This window comes from Pipra filicauda, unplaced genomic scaffold (assembly GCF_003945595.2).
Source record: "Pipra filicauda isolate LSUMZ 115617 unplaced genomic scaffold, ASM394559v2 scaffold219_size1829416_pilon, whole genome shotgun sequence".
Classification (NCBI taxonomy): Eukaryota; Metazoa; Chordata; class Aves; order Passeriformes; family Pipridae; genus Pipra; species Pipra filicauda.
The window spans coordinates 456,009-477,375 of NW_024104331.1; the positions used below are offsets into that span (position 1 = coordinate 456,009).

The 21,367-nt window shown below is 52.9% G+C and overlaps 2 protein-coding genes across 4 annotated transcripts; one reads left to right on the forward strand and one right to left on the reverse strand.

The window, feature by feature from the left end:
• Positions 1-742: 742 nt before the first annotated feature.
• KDF1 (keratinocyte differentiation factor 1) lies at positions 743-9,269 on the forward strand. 2 transcript variants are annotated; one of them, XM_027740359.2, is made up of 5 exons: positions 743-817; positions 1,999-2,190; positions 4,198-5,299; positions 6,365-6,439; positions 7,090-9,269. In XM_027740359.2, exons 3-5 carry the CDS (start codon positions 4,216-4,218, stop codon positions 7,170-7,172), a joined length of 1,242 nt encoding a protein of 413 aa, XP_027596160.2. In that variant the 5' UTR covers positions 743-817; positions 1,999-2,190; positions 4,198-4,215; the 3' UTR covers positions 7,173-9,269. The 2 variants fall into 2 exon arrangements, with proteins under 2 accessions (XP_027596160.2, XP_039237187.1); XM_039381253.1 differs by lacking the exon at positions 743-817 and adding an exon at positions 1,125-1,493.
• Positions 9,270-12,461: 3,192 nt separating this feature from the next.
• Positions 12,462-21,270, reverse strand: NUDC (nuclear distribution C, dynein complex regulator). 2 transcript variants are annotated; one of them, XM_027740273.2, is made up of 9 exons: positions 21,135-21,270; positions 20,005-20,082; positions 17,459-17,659; positions 17,094-17,174; positions 16,526-16,639; positions 15,908-16,102; positions 15,206-15,289; positions 14,999-15,117; positions 12,462-13,340 (listed from the first exon to the last, which is right to left on the reverse strand). In XM_027740273.2, the coding sequence occupies exons 1-9, from the start codon at positions 21,228-21,230 to the stop codon at positions 13,289-13,291; spliced, it is 1,020 nt and encodes a 339-aa protein (XP_027596074.1). In that variant the 5' UTR covers positions 21,231-21,270; the 3' UTR covers positions 12,462-13,288. The 2 variants fall into 2 exon arrangements, with proteins under 2 accessions (XP_027596074.1, XP_027596073.1); XM_027740272.2 differs by lacking the exon at positions 12,462-13,340 and having other exon boundaries at positions 14,804-15,117.
• Positions 21,271-21,367: the final 97 nt, after the last annotated feature.

Consider the following 21,367-nt stretch of genomic DNA (forward strand, 5'->3'; position numbering starts at 1 on the left):
CTGGAAACTGGCAGCAGCCTCAGTGCACAGCTGTTGCCCTGCTGCCACCTTCCCAATGGGTTTCCATCCTTTTTTCCAAACCTTCAGGAAAGGATCCAAACCCCCCAACTCTTTGGGATAGGGATCCTTCAGGACAGGCATCCTTGGGGATGAGGATACATTGGGATAGGGATCCTTCAGGACAGAGATCCTTTGGGATAAGGATCCTTCAGGGCAAGGATCCTCAGAGATGCAGAGACATTGGGATAGGAATCCCTTGGAGCATGGATTCTTGGGGATAAGGATACACTGGGATAGGGACACTTCAGGTCAGGGAGCCTTGGGAATTAGGATCCATTGGAATAGGGATCCTTTACGACAGGGATCCTTGGGGTTGAGGATACATTGGAATGGGGATCCTTCAGGGCAGGGATCCTTGGAGATTAGGATACATTGAGGCAGGGATCTTTCGAGACAGGGATCCTTGAGGATGAGGATACACTGGGTTAGGGATCCTTCAAGACAGGGATCCTCGGGGATGGAGACCTTAAGGGTGGGGACGGGGACCCTCGGGGGAGCCGATCCCCGGGGAGCCAGCGCTACTTCGGGACGCGGCCCGCTGGGGATGAGGCTGCTCGGCTGCTTTGACGCAGGCCCCCGGGGGGCCGGGGGGATGTTCCCCGGGGGAGCGGCATTCCCGGCGGGATGGAGCGGCATTCCCGGCGGGATGGAGCCGCTTCGCCCGGCGCGCTCTGCTGTCCCTCGGCGCGGCCCGTCCGCGTCACGTGTCTCACCTGGCGCAGGTGAGGCGGGGCCGGACGGCGCTCCCGGCTCGCAGGTAACGCCGGGCGGAGGGACCCGGCCCGGCCCCGGCCCGGCCCCGACCCCCGGCCCCGACCCCACCCCCGGCCCCGGCATCAGCCCCGGCCCCGCCGCCCACCCCGGCGGCACCGCCCGGCGCCTCCCGGCCCGGGGGCAGCGCAGGCCGCGACCGGCACGGAGGGAGGGAGGGAGGGACAGCGGGATATCCCACCCCCGCCCCGGGGATCCCGTCACACACCCACCCCGCCGAGCCCCCCGCGCCCCTCGGCTCCGTCCCCCCGCCAGGGCGGCTTCGCCCTCCCCGTGCGCCCCGGGCTCCCCCGGCACAGGGACCCCCGGTTCCCCCACCGCAAGGTTTGGGGACATCCCCCCCCATTGCCCCCGGCTCTCCCTGGCACTCCCTCGCCTTTCGCTTCCCGCTGCTCCCGGACCTTCCCCGCCCTGGCCGCGGGGGACGGTGTCGGGGCTCTCCCGGGGGGCTGCTGGTGGTGGGAGCTCTCCCCGCGGGTTTTTGGGGTCTCCCTGGTCCCTGCTGGGGTCGGCTTTGCTTTCCAGGGATGGAAAACTTCAGTGGGAAGTGGGGCAGGACCCTGCGCAGGGCAGGGCAGGCCGGGCTGGGATGGGGCTGTCCCTGCTGCCAGCTTCTCCTCTCCCCAAAAATCCCCTGTTTGGAGGACGTCGGGTGGCCCAGGGTAGGCAGAGGGAGCTCTGTTTAGTGCCCAGGCAGGTCTCCCCCTTCCTTCTCCTTCAACTGGGAGAAAGAAGGGCCAAATTTTGTTTCCCTGTGGCGTGGTGGAGTCTTGGCTGTCAGCTGGTTTTGGGCCAGGGGCACAGGGAGGCATTTGGTGAGAGGCAGTTCCTCAGCTGGGCTGTTTAGATCCCAAATAGTTGAGAGGGAGGATCCAGCAGCACAGGGAAGATGCTGGATCCACGTTACTCTGGGCCAGGATCTCCATCACTGCCTGGTGTCAGCAGACAGAACAGGAGCTTTACAGGGTGGCTTTCAGCTCCTGGCAAAGCTGCTTAGAAAATTCCACAGAGTTAAGACAAGTTGTATCTCTGTGTAAACCCTGTCTCCTGAACTCGGGAGACATTCCCTGGCTTCCAGCAACACCAGCAATACTGTTATTGTCAAACCCATGTGTAAATTAAGGAGGTTCACAACTTAATTTAGCTTTTTTTTTTTTTTTTTTTTAGAACTTCACAAAGAAATCCTGTCCTGTGAACAATGAAGATCTTAGACCCGGGCTAACTCTTAGAGGTGCAAACCCTTTTTGAATCCTTCCTTGCTGCTCTGGAGCAGATGCTGAGGCTCTTTGGAGGGACCTTCTCCAGTCTCACACGGCGCCTGCGTGACGGCAGAGGAAGCAACGAGAGAGTCACGACCCTGTGAGTATCACTTGGATGTGGATTTTGGTCTGAGCTCTTGTTTATGGCTGTGGGTTTCAGGCCAGCCTGTTGCCTGTGCTAGAGAAGCTGCTGGATTGAGGAGCTGTGTCTTGTCCATGCTCCCAGGGGACTTTTCCGTGTGATCCAGTGGTTGCAGAAACATGACCTGTGATGGGAAGGGGCGAGCCCAGGACTCTGACAGGTCCCTGTCTCTGACACGTGTCTCTGCAGCTCTTTTTCATACTCTTCCTTGTGTCCAAGATGCTCTGAAATTTCAGAACATCGTGTATTGTTATATAAGTGAGTGTTGCTGTTGGCACAGAGAACACAGAGTGTTGTGTTGCTGTGATACAAGTGAGCAGTGCAGATGTTGGATCTCTTCCTGAGGCCTCAGGATGAAGAGAAACTTCCCAGTAATCCGCTCTGTCCTCAGTGCAGCTCAAATGTTTTTGGCCTGTTTTTAAATTTTGAACAAATGATGAAGCTGAGGAAAAACACTTTGTTGTTCTGAAGAGAAAGCAATCAAAACTCTGCACTGATGCTGAGGTGAGGGAGCTCTGCCTGCTCAGCACTGAAGTTGCAGCATCTGGGGCTTTTTATTTAACATATTGCCCAGGAATGTGCAGAGGAAGCTCCTGGGATGAATTTTTATAAGGTAACAGAGCCAAAATATTCCTGGAAAGCAGCGATGTGCTGTAACTGCCTGGCTTTCAGTCTGGGCCTGTTCCTTTGTGGAGAAAATGTTTCTATTTGTTTAAAAAAACAGGGGATAAAGAGGCAATGCTCTAACAAGGTCAGACAGATTTATTTATTCATGCTTGAGGTGCCCTATAGAAAGTCTATAGCAGAGCAACAAGGACAGTATTAAAACGTTTAAGCTATGGCTGGGCTCTCATTGCTTATTAATTACCCTAATTAGTGTTTAAAAGGATCTCTTGGGGGTGAAAGCAGTGTTAGCCAAGAAGCTTGGAAACCATGGAGAATTTAGGGGCCCACCACAGCCTGGGATAAAGGCAGCAGCAATAGAAGTGGAGAGTGACAGCCTTGACCTGACTCAGCATCGCCCAGTGCCGAGCTTTAATAATAAAAAGATTAATAACAGGGAGAATTAACATGCCAAGCTCTGATTGTTGGCTCTGTGGAGATAAACTGTGACAGTGGATGCTGTAAAAGCAGTTTACTCCTGCGTGCAGACCTGGAGCAGTCGTGTTGGTAACAAGGGAAACAGTTGAGCAGAGTCTGATGTGGGATCTCTGTGGTAGGGCTTGTAAAGGTTTTGCTCCCTTGAGGAGTGATTTGAGACCAACTTGTTGACAAGACCTTTTCCTTGATCCAGATGAAGACATCGGGTTTTCACAGGGAAGTGTTTGACACGACCCAACCTTAGCATGACTGGCAAAAATCATTAGTGTTAGTAATGCCAGCATTGCTAAATCCCCTGAATTTAAATAGCACCAAATAATGTGGAGTCTGAATTGGCAGCTTGCATAATGATGGATTGCTTGTCATCTCCTCCTGGGCACACATGTGTTTTGAAATGGATAAGTGCTGTCAGGGCCCAGCCTAATCCTAAGGAATGCGAGACAAAGGGGAGTTGTTTAAAAAAAGATACTTTCCCTTTGGAGCCTGTCAGCTCCAAGCTCCACCTCCAGCTGTGCTGTGAGTTTATTGCTCCGGAGCCTGACTCCCAGCTGCTTCGAGGAAACCTTTTCTGAAGGTTACAAGGATTTTGATGTCTTCAAATAGTCCTTTTAAAGTACATATCTTCTGGTTTGAGCGTCTACCAAAAGGAAGCAAAGCTTGAGTAGTCGGAGAGCCCCGAAACAGGGGCTGGATTCCCCCTCTGTGCCACAAGTGGGAACAGCGGGAGAGACATCCCTGTGAAAACTGAAATGTTGAATCTGAGAGTCACTGAGTTTGACTGTCAGGCCCCTCTGTGCTGATGGGCAGCTCGCTGAGGTGGGGCTGGTGACGAAAGCTGTGACTTGAGCCCTCCCTGTTCCGCAGGTGCCCGAGTGCTGAGCCATGCTGGGCCGGAAAACACGACTCCCCCAGGACCTGAACAGCCACCGCCAGCTGAACCAGTCCTGCCAGGAGGCCGTGCCCCTGCGGACCCGGGCGGCCAAGGACACAGATGTCAGCTTGGAGGTGTTCAGTGGCTCCACGCCGGAGATCAAGCCCAGCCGCAGCCGAGCCCAGCAGATGCGGGACAGGAAAGGGCGCAAAGCTGAGCTCAAAGACTCCAACGGCAGAGAGGCAGAGACAATTACCTTTATCTCTGGCACAGCAGAGGCTCCCCCAAACCAGAGCTTTTGCTGTTCCTCTCTGTCTCAGGCCTGGAACACGTACAAGGCTGTTTTCTGTTGTATAGTGACCTGTGGGGGCTGCTTCCAGGACTGCAGTGTCTGTGTCCCCTACCCGGGGCCCACCGAGACCTCCACTGACGATGGAGACTATAACGGGCGGCTGCCAAACAGCCCCACCAACGTCTCTCCCGCTGAGAAGAACGGGAACCAGATAAAAAAGTCCAGCGTGGGCAGCAGTTTCAGTTACCCGGATGTGAAGCTGAAGGGCATTCCTGTCTACCAAAACAGGAGCCCCAGCCACCAGCTGGAATCGGATTCCTGCTGCAAGGAGCTGCTGGAGAAGCCCTTCAGGAACAGCATAGAAAAGCCGCCGCTCCCCAGCAGCCACCGGAGCTCGGAGGAGTATTATTCCTTCCACGAGTCTGATGTGGACATCAGTGAGCTGAATGGCTCCATGTCCAGCAGGCAGATCGATGTCCTGATCTTCAAGAAGCTGACGGAGCTCTTCAGCGTCCACCAGATCGACGAGCTGGCCAAGTGCACCTCGGACACCGTCTTCCTGGAGAAGACCAACAAGATCTCGGACCTCATCAACAGCATAACTCAGGACTACAACCTGGACGAGCAGGATGCTGAGTGCAGGCTGGTCCGAGGCATCATCCGCATCAGCACCCGCAAAAGCAGGGTCCGGCCCCACATTTCCATCCCAGCCAGCCAGAGCCACGAGGAGAAGTCCAGCCGGGGCAACGCGCCCGACAGCGGCAACGAGACGATGCTGGAGTCCATGGTCATGAGCCAGGATGGTATGTGGGGTCCCTGGGTGTTGCTGCTTTGCTGGGTTGTTTTACCCAAGCCACGGAGATGTGGCTGTGGAGCGGGGTTGAGAGCTACTGTTGTCTGTCCTCAGGGTAGGCTTTAGCTCATTTTCTTTAGCAGCACAGATGAGTACAGAACTGTGTAGGTATGTGTATGTATTTTGATCCATGGGACATATTTCAGGTTTCTGTGCCTCTGATAAAGTACATCTGTACCTGCATTGCTGCAGCAGCTGTGCTCTCAATTCATTATTTTGCAAGGCTTAAGATGTACGGGTTAATTTGCTTTCCTGGGATGTGTGAATGGAGGTCCTTATGGAGACCTCTGCCTCTCACCCTCGCTGTGTGGTGCCTTTCTTGAGCATATCTTTCCCTGCCAGTGAGGTTTGTGCTGAGCAATAGAAGGGCTTATGCTGCTGCTGCAGTGATTCTGCCTTTCCTCTGCACCTCTAAGCGAGGCAGAAAGACCGTGAGTCAAACTGAACTGGTATGACCAGATGAGCTGCTTGTGCCAGGGGATGTCCAGTTACTCAGCTGGCTCTGTCCCGTGTGCTACCTGTCTAATACCACCCTTAGACTACTGTGACAGCATCTCCTCCGAGCTGAGACCTCCTCCACATGGCAAATATCCCTGCAAAGACAAGGGAAGGGCTGTCCCACAGTGCCAGTGCCTCCTGGTTGTGCCAGGGCTGCTTCCTGCTCACTGGAGCAGCCTGAAGTGCCCGACCTCCAGGACAGGTTGTAAGAGAGTTTGTTGTAGAAAGACCTTGGAAAGCTGGGTGTGGGGGGCAAGGAGACATCCAGAAGTCACAGAGGAAACCAAGTGTGTGTTGTGCTTCCCAGGTTAGGAGGGAGGCTGCTGTTCCTTCCTGGTGTTTAAGGACTGCACAGCTCAGGTTACCAGGAAATGGTGGAAGCAGTGGGAAGAACCAGACTCAACCTCTCCTGTTCCCTGAGGGTGGTGCCTCGTGGAGATCCCCGTGTTCCCTGACAGGGCTCCTTGCTGCTGAGTCATCCTTTCCTGTCTCAGGCCCTCCTGGTTTTTCGTTCCAGATTTGGCCGTGCAAATATCGGAAGAAACGCCGGCAGATGTGATGGCCCGGAATATGAGGCGGCACAGCAGCGCAGGTAACGGACCTGGAGGGGGGCCTGGGCTGCAGGGGCATCACAGCAGTGAGGGGGATGCCCTGAACCTCCCCTATTTCACGTGCCTCCAGTTTCCACCCTCCACAAAGGCCGAGCTGACCCTGCCCTTTAGATTCCCCTGAGTTCTCTTGGGCTTCGGGAGCGACGGGAGCTCAGGAGACTCCCTGGGTTGGTGGGTCCTTCTGAAAAGGATTGAAATCCAAGTATGGGGCATTCTCTGTCCTTCCGCAGTATTCGTCCTGGGAGCTTTCAGTCTCTGTGTGCCTTGACAAAGTTTGGGGCTGTCTTTGGGGTGTGACTGCCGAAGGTCACAGCTGGGTGAGACTTGGGAACAAAAGGAACTGTGCAAAAGGGAAGCAGGGGAGAGTGATGGGCTGTCCCCCTGAGCTCTGATCCTCCCAAAAAGCAGCCCAGGGCTAAAGGACAAGTTTCCACCTGCATAATAACAGATCTGTCCTAGGAGATGGCTACAATACAGGCAGGGTTGTTCCCTGCCCGTGGGCTTTTTGTGGCTTTCTCCTCCCTCATGATACACAAAGCCTTTTGTGGCAGCTCCTTCCCCACCTGCCAGGTGCTCCACTGCTGTGCTTCACCCTGGCTAATGTCACCATCTCTTCTCTCTTCTCTCCAAGGCTCTCCAACAAGCAGAGATTCCTCTTTCCAAGACACAGAGACTGACTCGTCTGGGGCACCTCTGCTTCAGGTGTATTGTTAAAGGACCCAGGCAGCAGGCAGGCATTCCAGGGCTTTGCTGCAGTCACATTCCTCCTCTTTCCGTATGGAATGTGCTAGGCCACTTTTCCCCCCCCCCCCTCAGTCTACCCTGATCCTTTATTGAAGCCAAATTCCTCCTGCTGCCTGAATTTCACCGGATATTTTGGGGTTTTTTTGGACAATGTAGAACATCAAGGAGGAGAACTGTGGAGCTAATGAACTTGGGAGGCGGAGTGTGTGCCCAGGGAGGAGAAGATGGACAAGGAAGTATCAGATGACTTGTGCCTCCGTGATTTCTGTAAATCATGTTGAGCTCCAACAGCCTCAGTGGCCCAGCCCTTTCCCTGCTTTGGGGATCTGTTGTACAGTTCTTGCTTCCTGGCACTGCCTGAGTTAACTTGGGTAGGGAATAACTGAGTGGTGTCTCTGTGTTGGTGCTGATACTGAGGCTCTAGAGACCCAAATCCCTCTCTAGGGACCCAGATCTCTGTCTAAAGTGGCTGGGTTGGTCCCCAAAAAACCTGTGTGCTCCACCCATGGTGTTTGCAATAGCCAGATCCGCCTTCTCCCTGCTGACCCTTGGTGTCATCTCCTGCTGCCTTGGGAGGAGAAGGTTCAGGTAAAGGGGTTAATTTAATTTTTGGCCTCTTGGTGTGTCTCCTGAGACACGGGAGGTGGGATGGCTGCTCAGCTGCTTCCTTCACCCCCCCGAGCAGACCATGGGCATCAGCTCTGCCAGCCTGATGTGAACTAAAGCTGTGAGGTGTTCCCAGGTGCACACACTGACCTGTGACTTCCCTGCCAGTCACAGCTCTTCCTCACTCCTCTGCCAAACCCTCCACGTTTCCCATCACACTGGGCAAGCCTGAAACCAGGGCTGTGGCAGGTGAGGGAAATAGTTTGTCTCTAACTTCTTGTGTTTGCTAGAAAATGCCTTAAAAGTGGCTTGCTTTGAAAGGAAGGGCTCCTGAGAGTCTTGCAGAGGGTTTGTGAGGCACTGCTGGTCCTTTCCTTCCCCTCAGCACCTTCTCCTTCCCTTTGCTCCTCTCCACCAGGCAGTGGGAAGCAGGAGATGGGGCATTGCTACCCCCAGGGCACAGTGCCAGGTGACCTTGAGGGCTGCAGCACTGCAGCAGGAGGAAGCTGGATCTGTGGTGTTGCCACTTGGTTGTTTATCAGAAAGTAAACACGTGCAGCCACGGGACGTGTTTTTACTTTTGGGTGTCCTTGGACATGAATAGAAAACACTTGGTTGAATTTACCAGCCATAGAATGAACGCACCCACTGGTTTTGGGGGAGAGGGAACCCAAAATAGGGCCTGTGCTTTGGTGTGGACCATGTTTTTGTGCCTTTGTTTGACTGGAATGCGCTTTAATTGGACCGAAAGGTGCCTTAATTGAACTGAAATGTGCCTTAGTTGAATCGAAATGTGCCTTTATTTCACAGCCTGTGATTACTCTTTGGAAGGCTGGGTAGAGGGGAAGGATTTAATTCCTCTCTTGAGCAGCCAGGCTTATTTAAGAGGGGAGAGACTGAGCCTCAGATTTGGCTTCCCCTCCCTGCTTTGTGTTTAAAGCTGTTGGTTTGTGAAAAGCCCAGTTTATACAAGAAGACTTGAAGCAAGGCCAGGCTGGGACTCCCAGAAGAGCCGTGTGTGGTCACCTCCTCCCGTACGGATGGACCCGCCTGGTTTCTGCTTCCCAGTGGATTATTTGGACGTTATTATTTGGACAAGTTTACTCAAACCTGTGCACTGGGGCTCAGCACAGGTCATGCTGACACACAGCAGCTCTGTGGGCTGTGCTTTGGAGACGAGGGGTGAGCTGGACTTGCAACGAGCTGCGACCGCTGGAGCAGGTGAAATAGTCTGTGTGTGAAGAGTGAATGTGTGGGGATTAAGCTTACAAAAAAAGCCAAAAAAACAACCCCCTCTCCCCCCCAGCCCCCCCCAAAAACTGACTAAGAGGAAGATTTTCAACTCGATGGTTCCTGAAGCTGGTTCACCTGTGGTGTCTTATGGGATTCTTTTGCACTCCTTGGCCTTAAATGTTCTGATTTGGTCTTTTTTATAAAGTAAAAGACGTGCTCTTTACCCGTGCTGTGTCCTTCACCTTCCTGCTCGCATCAGTTCGGGAATCCTGGGTGGCTGATTCTTGCTTTGCCAGGTAGACAAAGATCTTTCCATCCATTTGGCAGCTCCAGGGGGATTGTTCAGAGGGCTGAATGCCAGGGTGGTGCCTGGCTGCAAATGAAGGAGCCTCTGGGGAAATCCCCATTGGCATGCAGGGAAACCTGGACCTTCCCTGAGGGTTGATGGTGGAACTGAGCTCTGGAAAACCTGAGCCTGGGGCCAGAATTTCCATCTTGTCCCTGTGATGTCACCAGGCCTTGGTAGGAAGTGCAGGAATCGCTCGGGAGCTGCTGCTGTCCCTGATGTCTGGGCAGGATCAGCTCAGGGAGGGAGGTTGGCTCAGCCTCCGACCCTGTGACTTGAAGGACCAGTTCTGCGCTTCCCAATTTCACTACAAAAGCTCAGGATAACCTGCAGAGCTTCATTCCCTCCCGCCCTGACCTTCCCTCACCCTCCCAGGGCAGAGTACGGGGGGTGTGGGTGGGTTCTCCCCCTGGTGCACAGGACCAACTCGAGAGATGTGTTTCCTGGAAGGATTTCAAAGCCATGAACAGGTAAGTGCTGCCTTCTCTCAGCTGGGAAGGGTTTCTGGAGATGGATCCCTCTGAGGGATCCATGTACTGCCCAGCCCAAACCAGCCCACAGTGGTTCCCTGGGATTGGCTTAAGGCAGCTTGGGAACTCTGCAGGGAATGGCTGCAGGAGTGTTAAAGAAATTCCTTTTCCTCACCCACACCCTGAACTGCTGAATTATTTATTTCCGTGTGGCTTAGACCTTGGAAAGCAGATGGATGGACCCTAATTCCTCACAGCCTGCTCCTTGTAGTAACAGTGGAGCTGAGGCTCCTCCTAAAACTAAGCAGTAACATTAAATAGTGTCTGCTTCCCTCCTTGGGGTTTTGCTGTTCCATCACTCTTCCCAAAGCAGCCCTGCAGTTTGGGATATTTCCCAAATGGTCTGAGCTGCAGTAGTCATTAATAGAAGCTGAGCCAAGAGCAGCTGTTGGAAAAGAAAAAAGAAAAAAGGCTGGGGAAAACTTCTACCCTATGGAAAACTCTTCTGCAGAGCTTGTGTGCCTGCAAGGTTTTGCTTTTAGAGAAGGGGCACAGGGGAGGGACCCTGGGCAGGCGGGTGAGGAGCTTGGGATGTGCCAGCAGCTCCGGCTCCGGAGGGTGGCAGCACCAAAACAGCTTCTCCAGGTGACCTGGCACAGGTGTGGAAAGACAAAGGGACCTTTATCACTTGTCAGCCTCCAGCAGGGCCATTCCCAGCCTCGGGAAACATCTGCGGGGAGCCAGGACAAGGATGTGTTTGTAGGGTTTGGATCCCAGTGTCCCTCGTGGTGCTCAGCATTCCCCTGCTCCGTGGTCTCCAGTAACTCGGACTGAGGTGGGGCTTTGCAGTCTTTAAGACAGTTGAGCATTGTCAGAGCCTGGTTTATTCCAGGGGGAACTGCCTTTGGAAGCAAAAGGGTGCTCCTGATTCACCTTGGCCCAGGGGGGAAGTCTGTGGCAGCGGGGTGTTTGCAGAGGACAAGGCCATCGGGAGAAACACCTTCTGTTCCGCTGGCCCCAGGGGCTGAAGTCCAGGGATAGCACTGGGATCAGCTGGGTTCACAAACACGGCCCCGGCCATTCACCCTGCGGGGTTCAGAGCAGCAGCAATGGCCTCGTTCTCCCAGGGCTGTTTGCCTTCTCCTTTTATCTCCCTGAAAGGCCAAATGACACTCCTTCACCCCAAAAAACCCTTCCCGGGGGGTTCCTGTCGCTGCCTTTTCTCTTTGCCTTCTCTCAGCTGCCTCCTGCGAGTGACACCAGATCCCAGTGCCACCTGGAACCAGCAAATTTGGGATTTTCACGGTTGTTACTCCCAACCCTGCAGTGGCTGAGGACAGAACAGCCCCAGGATTTTGGGGTTGGGAACACTGAGGGAGCTCTGGACTTGGAACAGGCTGCTCCCACCGTGCTGCCAGATCCAGGCAGCTGCCAACCGTCGGGAAAAGGTCGGGCTTGAGGCTCCTGGTGCTGGATACAGGGCTGAGGAGGAAACGGGGAAATAACAAAGCTACAGGTTGGGCTGGGGGTGGTGCCGTGGACTCTGCTGGTTTATGACTGCCCTGGTGCCTGCCTGTGCTTGTCCCTTAGGAGGGGCCGGCGGCTGGATGCGGATCCTGCTGCAGGTGCAGAGCCCAGCCCTGTTCCTCCATCTCCAGCACCTCCAGGGAGCAGCAGCAGCGCCCTGACGGAGCTGAGAGCGGGGTGAAGCTCGTCACACGCCCCAGGACAGCTCAGCCCTTCCAGCTCACCTGCCCCACGTCCCAGGGTTCTGTGCAGACACTGGCAGGGAGCTCATTCTGGGGCTAAAATCTTCAAACCCAGCATGGGATGGCTTTTTTTTTATGGAAAGGGGAGACCCTGTTGTTTTATCAGGGCCAAACCATGGACAGGCAGGTGTGTGTAGAGAGATTTGTAAGATAAACAGGCAGGAGGATCTGGAGAACTCCAGAGGCAGCTGCTCCAACCCAGGCCCTTGCTCACCCTCAAGGTCACGCTCAGCTGGGTGGGGGCTGTTTTTTGACCCCAAGAACCTATAAAACTGGCAAAGTGTTGTACTCCTCAAAAAAATAGTACCCACCACCACCACACCAGGTGCAGTGCCAGGCTGGACTTTGCCCAAGCAGGATTTGTGCCTGCTCCCCTCAGGTAGGAGGTGGAAATGTTTCAGGGAGGCAGAGGGAAGAACCACAGGAGCAGGATCTGGGATAGCCTGGACTGACAGAGCCCAGGATTTCATGACACTCTCCTCCTTAGCTTGGCATAAAGGAGACCTGGGGCAAGGGTGGCTTCCTGGTGTGGCCATGTGCTGCCAAGTGGTGAGTGGAGCCTGGAGCAATGAGCCTTGGTCAGCCCCGAGGGTTTAAGGTGGGAATGGGGTTCAGCAGCGCTCCTGAGAGAAATGCAGCTCCCACTGCCTCTTCCTGAGGCAGGGAGAGACCACCAGTCCAGAGCAGGGAACCCAAGACATATTTACAGGCAGCAGAGAGCACGACCCCAGCCCCTGGCAGCAGCCCCCCTGGCACCCAGGCACTGCCCACTCCCAGCTCCTCCCAGCCTGGATCCCGGATCCCTTCTGCAGGAGAAACCACACACTCTGCCTGGAAATATTCCACTTTTTTTCCTTTATGTTGTACTGCAGTTTGAACAGATATGAACATGCAGAGTGATGCCACCCGTCAGCAGGAGCTCGGCACAGAGCGCAGCAACGCCCGTCAGCGTTCAACAGGGAGAGAGGCCCTTGGAAAAGAGGCAGGAGACACACTCCCAGCAGGAACAGCACCCCCAGAGCCCCCACGTGTCCTCTCCTGCCCACACCACAGACTCTCCAGCCTCTCCTTGCTGTAGGACAGCAGGTTGACCTCTCCAGCTGTCCCACTTCTGGCAAGAACAGAAGCAGCAGCAAGGAGAAGCAGGGTTTGTCTCTGCTGCAATAGCTGTGGGTTTGAACTGCTGTTTTCCCAAGGAGGCAGGAGAATTATTTCACAAAATCAACTGACCCTTGTTTTCCCAGGAGAGCAGGAGGGAGTAAAACTCAGGAGGTACCTGTGCCAAACTGAACTGGCAAGGAGTGGATGAGCAGCTCTGAAGAGCCCGAGGAAGCAAAGCAGTACATCAAGAATATACCCCAAAACCTCTCAGGTTTGGCTCTCTCAGCCCTAACACCCTTTTTTTTTTTGGCTCTAACCCCTCCTCCTCTCCCCACTGCCCTTTGGGAATTGTGGCAGATGGTTGGAGCTGCTGTGGCTGCTCTGTGGCCCTGCCTCCTGCTCCACACAGGACACTGGGGGTGACTCCAGGGAACTGCCTCCACAGCAGGCTCGGGTGGGGATGCTGGAAGTTTTACTTGCCCAAGGTGAGGACTATCCAACCCTACACATCCTGCCCCACTCAACGGGCTGACTGAAGGAGGGGGGGGAGAAAGGGAGGGTTCAGTTGAATTTAGCCTTTGAAAAGTCCATTTCTGGATGCTGTTCCATGAACCTGCAGGAAAAACAAAGACAAGAGTTTGGGTGAGTCAGCAGGAGCCAGAACAGCCTTGGTTGGGGAGGGAAGGATTTTTGCTTTGTCCCCAACACCCTCCACAGCAGGGAATGTTCTGCTGAGCTCCTTGGGACACACTCCCTGGACTACAAACACCTCTTCCTCGGGTCAGGGGTAGCAGCATTCCTGCCATCCTACCAGGTCAGCAAGTCCAGACACACAGGAGTTAATTATCAGACACCCTTTAACTGTTACCTCTCAGACACGTGGCAGCTACAACACTGATTGTGGGGCAGAGGGGAGATCGTGAGGGCAGATTATGATTTAAGATTGAGCCTTGTCAGCTTGAGCATTACTGGGGAGTATCTCCAGTGCTCTGACAGTAAAAACTCATGGAGGACATGACCAGAGGAATCTGGTTTCATACCAGGTGCAACCTGAATGGTTTGGACTGGGAGGGACCTTAAAGATCATCTTGTTCCAACCTCCTGCGATGGGCAGGGACACCTTCCAGGGACTGTTTGGACTTAGGTTGCCACATCAGAATGTTTGGAGCCCAACACCCTGTGCCTAGGAGTGCTCAGGAGTGATGTGTGCGTGCAGAAGCTCCCCAGTTCCTCCTGTGACCTGTTCTCCAGGGGGTACAACACGTCACACCCACGTGGAGGATCCACACACAAAGTGCAAGTAAGGGCAGGCCTCGGTCCCCTCTGTGTTCCCATCTCAGAGCTTCACCTGAAATGCCACCACGGCATTTCCACTTTCCATTTCCAGGGAAATCTGTGCTGTGAGGATAATGTCCTTGTTTGGCAGCCAGGAGAGCTCCACTGGCAGATATCAGCACCTACCTGGGTGTCACAGAGTCTACTTTGGCCTGAACAAAGTCTAAACTTCCTCTCCATCCTCTGCCAGCCAATCTCTGGAGAAGCCAAACTTCCAGAGCACCCAGACAAGTGACCTTGCCAATGAGGTGCCCTGCATGTGGACTTCCCAGGAGCAGAGCTACCTCCCATTCCACTAACTCAACAGGCACTAAGGAAGCCTGGTCTCTGCTCTAGTTACACCCCACAGGGAAGCTTCTGGCATTAGAGATAAAGCCAAGGGAAACAAGGAGTCAGGTCAGCTCCTTCCATCCAGAGATAAGATGTGGATCTGCACTTGCTGGAGAAGCTCAGTGACCCAGAATTGCCTCCACCCCTTCCTGAACGGCCTTGGGAGCCCCAGGAGTCATTTCCCCAGAATTGCATTTCTGCCAAACAGGGCAATAAAGCCATAAAAGTGTCTTAGGGACAGCTCCTGGTGGCAAGTGGCAGGGAGGGGTGATTAGCTGGGCTACCAAGGGAGATTAGACAGCAATCAAGACCATGTTAAAGTTCAGCAGAGATGGCACCTCCAGTCCCAAACATGCCTTCTGGACTTGAAATCAGCAGATTAAGACAATTCCAGAGCTAGGCTATTCCCAGAATTTCCCATTAGGCTTTTTACCCCCACAGGCTTTTATAGACACCAGTGATCAGCCAACAGTTCAATGACTACGCAGATGAGAGCACAGGTGGGATTGAAGGCCAACCTGCTTTCTCCTCACATATTTGTGCCAAAGAGGAAGAGGAGGAGGGCTTGGGAAGGCAAAACCCCACAGATTAATGAGGTGTACCCACTTTTTCAAAATGTCTTGCTTCTTCTGTTCATCAGATGTGGGCAGGCCCATGGATTTCTGTCGTTGATCATACATCATTTTCTCCACCATGCTGCGAGTTTCACTGTCCAGGTCTGACAACTGAAAACGAGATCAAAATTGGAACCACTTGGCTCAGGTGAGCCCATTTCTGACAAAGCTCCATTCCATAAAACAAAGGAGTTCTTACCTTTGAGTTCTCTGGATTAATTTTCTTGGTGTTGATCTCCGGGTCTGTGGAGACCAGTTTGTTCCACCATTCCATCTTGTTGATCTGAAGGGCGAAGAAGCAAAAGTATTTTATTTTTCTTGGACTTGCTCTAGGAGTTTTAAGTTTCAGTCACAGGAAAAAGCTGCTGGAATCGAATTTTATTTGACAGTTTCCTAAATATTAGTAAAATCTGAAGAGGGATAAAGGGTACTGCTTTTATTTCAAACTATTTCGGGTAGCCTGAATTTTCACAACTGGGAGATCTGGGAGAACGTCACACGTTGTGTTTGGGATGAGATAAATGGGATTAAAAACGAATCACCTGGAGAGGCTCAGAAAGAAGGCAGGGAGGGACACAAAAAGGGACACAATAGGATCTGTCCCTGGATTTTCATGTCACTAACAGATGTCAAAACGTGCCATTATTCCACTAAGGAACAACTTTAAAATGCCTGATTTTCTTCCAGCTTTTTCTGAACTGCTGAGAAATCCACTGGATATCCTGGATTAGCCTGAACTTAGGCTGAAGACAGGGAATTTGCAATATCCCACTTACAATGGCAACAATGACACTGCACTAAGGATAACCAAGTGGTCACCTGATAAAGCCCAGGGCTGTCACTCTCATTCCACCTGGGAAGAGGCAGCCAAGCCTGAATCCTCCCCAAGCCATTCCCTTACCTTCTCCAGGTGCACAGTGACTGTTTTACCATCTTCAATGAGCCAGGAGCTCTCCTCCACCTTCACCTCATTGAAGAGCTCCCCATCAATGACAGGAGAGTGGCCCTTCAGGCCGACTTTGAGGCGGCGTCTCTGGACATCGACCACCACGTCCTTCCCCTTCAACCTGAAGTTCACCTTGAAAGGGATGGCCAGCTGGAGCAGACAAAGAGCAGATTTTGAGAAGCTGGGCAGTGAATTCTCTCCTTACCCTCCTGTGCTGCTGTTCCAAGACTTTCTGCCTTGGTTTCACAGAGCACAAACTATTTTCCTTCGGATGCTGAGTAAGTGGGAGGTAAAAGGATACAAGGGGCCATACAAAGGGAAGCAGATTTTCATTTCAAACATAAAAAAATCTGGCCTTTAAAACAAGGCCAAAATGTGGCAAACTACAGCTTCTGGGAATTTTATTCAGTTTACCAAGCTCTCCCCCAGCTATTGAAATGCTGCTGTTAAGTACAACTAACAAACTTCCACAGGACACTGAGACACAGGGAATCAGCTCCACCACTCTGACCAGCATCTGCTCTTATTCCCTATCTCAGGTTCCTCAGATCCTGGTAATAAAGCAGGACTTACATCCAATTCTGAAAGAGTCTGTGTCCACCTATAATTTGGAAGGTCAGCTCCATTGCCAGAGTTGGGTTTAAGTTTTCCTTTATCCTTCTCGTCTTCCTCTTCATCATCTGTTCCCTAAGAAATTCAGGTGTAAAGAAAAAAGCTTTTCAAGTTTCCATTTATCTTTCACTTGTAACAACAGTTCTTGAGGTTTATAAGAATTTCAGGTCAGGTGTTTGTGTTTGATAGCCACATAAACTTAGCCCAAAAATTAAGGGATGCTGTTGTTACAACACGATTACAGGAAAAAAAGCCAAAAAGACCCAAACTTTATTGAAATTTTTGGGAACTCTGTGTGTATTTTTAAAGAAAGTCAGACTGGACATCCCCTCACATTCACAGGAGTTCTCATGATTGTCCAGAAATATATTTCTCAGCCTAAGGCCAGGCTGGACAGGGCTTGCAGCAACTTGGTCTAGTGGAAAGTGTCCCTGCCCGTGGCAGGGGGTGGAAGTGGATGAGCTCCAAAGGTTCCTTCTAACCCAAACCACTCTGTCATTCTAAAATAAATTCCCCAGGTGAGTTTTACCTGTTTGTTAGAATCTGATTCAGCTTCATCTTCTGAGGGTTTCACTGGGACACTGTTGACCTGTCCTTGTGCCTCTTTCTTCTGTTTAAAAAGAGAAGGAAATAAGCTCAGCCAAGCGCTGGCACTTGGTGTCACTTCCTGACCAGGCACTAGATGGCCTCAGCCTCTTCAGCTCAAGCTGAAGAGCAGGACTTGGGAATTGCATCCAAGACTTTGAAAACAGGGAATTTTCATCCTTTAAAAGAATTACAGGGAAGAGGTACTACCAAGGGGAAGATTCCCTTTGTCCTCACACTGCCACGACTGCAAAGGAACAAGGCTGAGCCATTTTAATGCGTTCCAGGAGCACCCGACAACACTCTCACCTGGTTGATTTCGAGCTGCAGCCTTTCTGCTTCCTCATCTGTGAGTTCCTTGATCCTTGGCTCGTTGGCTTCCTGCTTTTCCTTGGCCAGTTTGGCGGCACGTTCGGCCTTTTCGCGCCGCTCGGCCTCCTGACGGGCCTTCTTCTCCTTCCGCTCCTTCTGAGCCAGTTTGTTGTGGTGGTTGAAAGCATCTGTGATCAGCTGAAAGACAGGAACAAAGATACAAGGGTTTTAAAATAAATCACCCATTTCAAACCCAAATGGAGCCAGCTTGGTCTAGTGAGGAGCTCATTCGTTCAATCACACGGGGTGTTGTGACTCTTCCCTTTGTTTTCACTCGGGTTTTGACTGAAAATACTGAGATTTTTCAATTGAAAAAGAGAGAAGAAAGAGAAAAGAGGGAAAAAAATATAAAATATTCAATATTTAAATAATTATAAAATACTTAAATGTAGCCCTTCCTAGTTCTTCCCTACACAAGGTGTGTATTTTCATGGAGATAACATAGGAATAAAAATTCTCCACGTATTTTGTCCTTTGTGCTATTCCAGCAGGACGAGCTGATGCCCAACCCAGCCACCTGACAGCTACTCCACATATCTAGGCCAGCTGGAAGCACAGGGACACAGGGTCCAAGTTTTTTTACCTACTTCTGACCTTACCTATGACTGGGCTTCTCCCAGACGGAGCTGCCACGACTGAGATGAGAAATGCTTGAAAACCTCCCGTGTTTTACACTAGAGGGGCAAGTTCCTCCATAAATCTTTTCTTTCAACCTCCCTCCAAACTCCCCAAAAGGTTGTTGTGACTATTGAGAGGCAAAATCTCAAGGTCCCTGGTGCCAACGGCCACGTGCTCAGCGGGAAAGCTGAGTACACAGGCAGGGAGCCAGAGCAATTGCCCCACCTCGATAAAGCCAGGGGTGCTGTGCAGGGCAGCACGTATGTGAGCCGAAGGCTGCCCCAGAAAACAGCACAGACAGAGCCTGAGGAAGGAATTAGAGGGGAAAAATCGATTTATATATGTTTCAGAAACTTCTGGGGGGGTTCAGCACCTTTTTCGAGCAACTCGCAGTTAAAAGCCTCGTGGTTCGTAACCAAGCCCTGAGTCTTTCTGCTTTGTTCTACAGAGGAAAGCAGGATTTATTTACACAGTGCGAGTCCAGTGACTCCTGGGACACAGGATCCAAGATGTGTGTGTGCCTCCCAGACTCTGTTCCCAACCCCACGACGATCCATGGTGAGGGAACTGTTTACGCTGCCCGAGCTTGTGGGTGTCACCCACATCCCCCTCACTCCACACAAGGGCTGCACCCAAAAAACATAGTGGCCTTCCCACCCTCTCCTCTTTCTCTTCCATGCCAAAGGGTGAGCAGGACTGGGGGAGCAGCTTCTGCCATTTTTGTTGTGCAGAGCACTTTCTCGGGAGGTTGTAAAGCACTTTGACAGGTGCCACCCGAGAACATGAACACTTTTCTTCTACAGGCACAGATCTGACAAGGACAGTGGCCAGGACATGCCAAAGCACAGCCAGTGCTCCCCTCTGAAATGCCACTCAGGGTTTCACTCCCTGGGAGCACAGAGCCCCCAGGAATTTGGGGAGATTTGCTCTCTAATCTAAGATAAGTGACAGTGGGGTTTATCTTTCTTACTTTGATAGAATCGCAGGATGATTTGGGTTGGAAGGGACCTTACAAATCACCCAGTTCCACCCCCCTGCCGTGGGCAGGGACTCCTTCCACTAGACCAGGTTGCTCAGAGCTCCATCCAATCTGGCCTTGAACACTTCCAGGGATGGGACATCCTCTTTCCCATCCCTTACCTCCCTCAGCTTTACCACCTTAGGGACTGGACAGAGGATGTCACACCCTGTGCAAGCACCTAAAAGCTGCCCTAACACATCCCACTGGTGGAGTTCCAGCAGTCCAGGAGGAGGAACAGCTGGTATACTGGTAAGTATAAGAAGGAAATGTTCAGGGAGCCTGGCCATTTTGTGTTTCAATAAATATTTCCTTAAGGTGAAACTTAGTTTTTCAGCCTTGGAGCTGGGTGAGGGCAGGACAGGTGATGCTCAGGCTGCCCGAGGCTCCCCAGAACACTCACTCCATCCAGCCCTGAGCCAAAGGTGCAGCTGCATGTGCAGGGACGTGGACTTTGTGCTTTTTCTGAGGTGAACAAACAAGGTAACCCGGGGTTATCAGCACCCTGGCGTGTCACCGTTAAGTCAGTGTGTCTGGCAGGTTTGCTTTCCAAACAAGCCTTTGGCCAGAGTCTGGCAGAAAAACCTGCACCGTTGGTAACATCTGAGCAGGCAATTGTGTGTTCCTCACCTCTGAGAGGGGCAGCTCCTTGTTTCCTTCCTCCCCTCTGAGAGGAGCAGCTCCTTATTTCCTCCCTTCTGTGATGGATTCCAGCAGCACCACGAGCTGCTAGTGCCCCAAGTGCACCCAAATGCAGGGAGTTGTTCAGGCAGGGAAGTCTTAGCCCGGCACAGACACGGGTGGGATGTAAATTAAAAAGTTAAAAGCTCAAGGGTTTACTTTTTACCTTCTCTGCCACTCCATCTTCTCCCCCAGTGAAGAAATCCGTCTTCCTCCTCAGGAAGCTGAAGAAGGTGTTCACAAGCTGGTGGAAAGAAAAGGATCAGTGAGACCAGGTCACTCCAAGCCACCCCCTGTCTCTGGATCAGCCCTTATCCTTTGTCCTCTCCATCTGTGGCTGTGTCAAAATCATCCTGGAATCAGTCCTGTGACTGTTTTCCTGGACAAAACATCCAGTTCCTGGATTCCCACCTTCCAGAAGAGGCATTTGTGTGTTTTGCATGAAGAAAGGGCAGCAGTTTACCCTCAGGTCCTGCTCCAGTACCCCAAGCTGTTATCCAAGGCAGGAATTTGGGCAAGGATACATATACATATATACCACGTTTTGCTTCTTTTGCACGCCTAAAAGTGTGCAAACTCTTTATTTTTACACAATAATCACCAGCTGCCTGCCAGGGGTCACTGATGAGTGAACAGGTACCAACCAGCATCCCCAAATCCCTGTGGGAACACATATTCTTGGCTGATCTTCATTTTCCAGGAATTCTGTGCTGTGGGTGTTTCAGTCTGAGGTTTCACTACAGCACGAGGGGCTGTTTTAGGAGCGTTTTTTTAAGCTATTTGTGAGTGGAACGCGAGTGGGAGGTTCCCACACCCTCCAGCCCTGCTGCAGGGCAGCACCCGGGATCGCGGAGCCCCCAGCCAGAGGGATCCCGGTGGGATACGCGAGGGGGGTCAGCAGATCCCTGAGCACGAGGAGGGGGAGGAACGATCGCGGTCAGGCCCCACGGGGCCGGTGGTTGTGCTGTGAAAGAGCAACTGAGGGGCTCCATCCTGCCCTGTGGTGAGCCGGCACAGGCGCTGCCCGCGCATCCTGAACCCTCCGGGAAAGCTCCGGGAATCCCGAAGGCGCCAGGGCCGGGGTTTTAAGGCCCCCTCGTTAACATCCTATTAATTAACTAGCGGGGCTGCCCAGGGCCGTTATCTCCGCTCCCGTAGCACCGCACGTGCCTCCCGTGCCCCACGTGCCGGGGCGGGATCTGAGAAGGCCGCGCCGCGCCCCCCCCCACGCCCCGTTCCTCCTGGTCCTGCCCCGCCGTCCCGCCTCCAGCTCTCCCGGTGTGCCGGCGGCGCTACCTCGCGCACGCCGCCCTGGTGCTGCTGCGCCATGGCGAGCAGCATGCCGTCGAAGCGATCCTCCTGCTCGGCCGCATCCTCCGCGCTCAGCCCCATCCTGCCGCCGCCGCCGCCACACCGGGCCCCGCCGGAACCGGAACCGGCGCCCGCGGAAACGCGCGCGCCTGCTCTCAAACCGCCAATCACATCGCGCCGCCGCACCGCTCTCTTCTTGGATTGGGTAAGGGAACTGT

Excerpts from the sequence above, each read along its gene's own strand:
- KDF1 (XM_027740359.2), top strand. The coding sequence starts at position 4,216 with ATGCTGGGCCGGAAAACACGACTCCCCCAGGACCTGAACAGCCACCGC. Across the intron at positions 5,300-6,364 it reads CATGGTCATGAGCCAGGATG|ATTTGGCCGTGCAAATATCG; the intron begins GTATGTGGGGTC and ends TTTTCGTTCCAG. Across the intron at positions 6,440-7,089 it reads GAGGCGGCACAGCAGCGCAG|GCTCTCCAACAAGCAGAGAT; the intron begins GTAACGGACCTG and ends CTTCTCTCCAAG.
- NUDC (XM_027740272.2), bottom strand. The coding sequence starts at position 21,230 with ATGGGGCTGAGCGCGGAGGATGCGGCCGAGCAGGAGGATCGCTTCGAC. Across the intron at positions 15,290-15,907 it reads TCACTGTGCACCTGGAGAAG|ATCAACAAGATGGAATGGTG; the intron begins GTAAGGGAATGG and ends TTCGCCCTTCAG. Across the intron at positions 15,118-15,205 it reads TTAATCCAGAGAACTCAAAG|TTGTCAGACCTGGACAGTGA; the intron begins GTAAGAACTCCT and ends TCTCGTTTTCAG.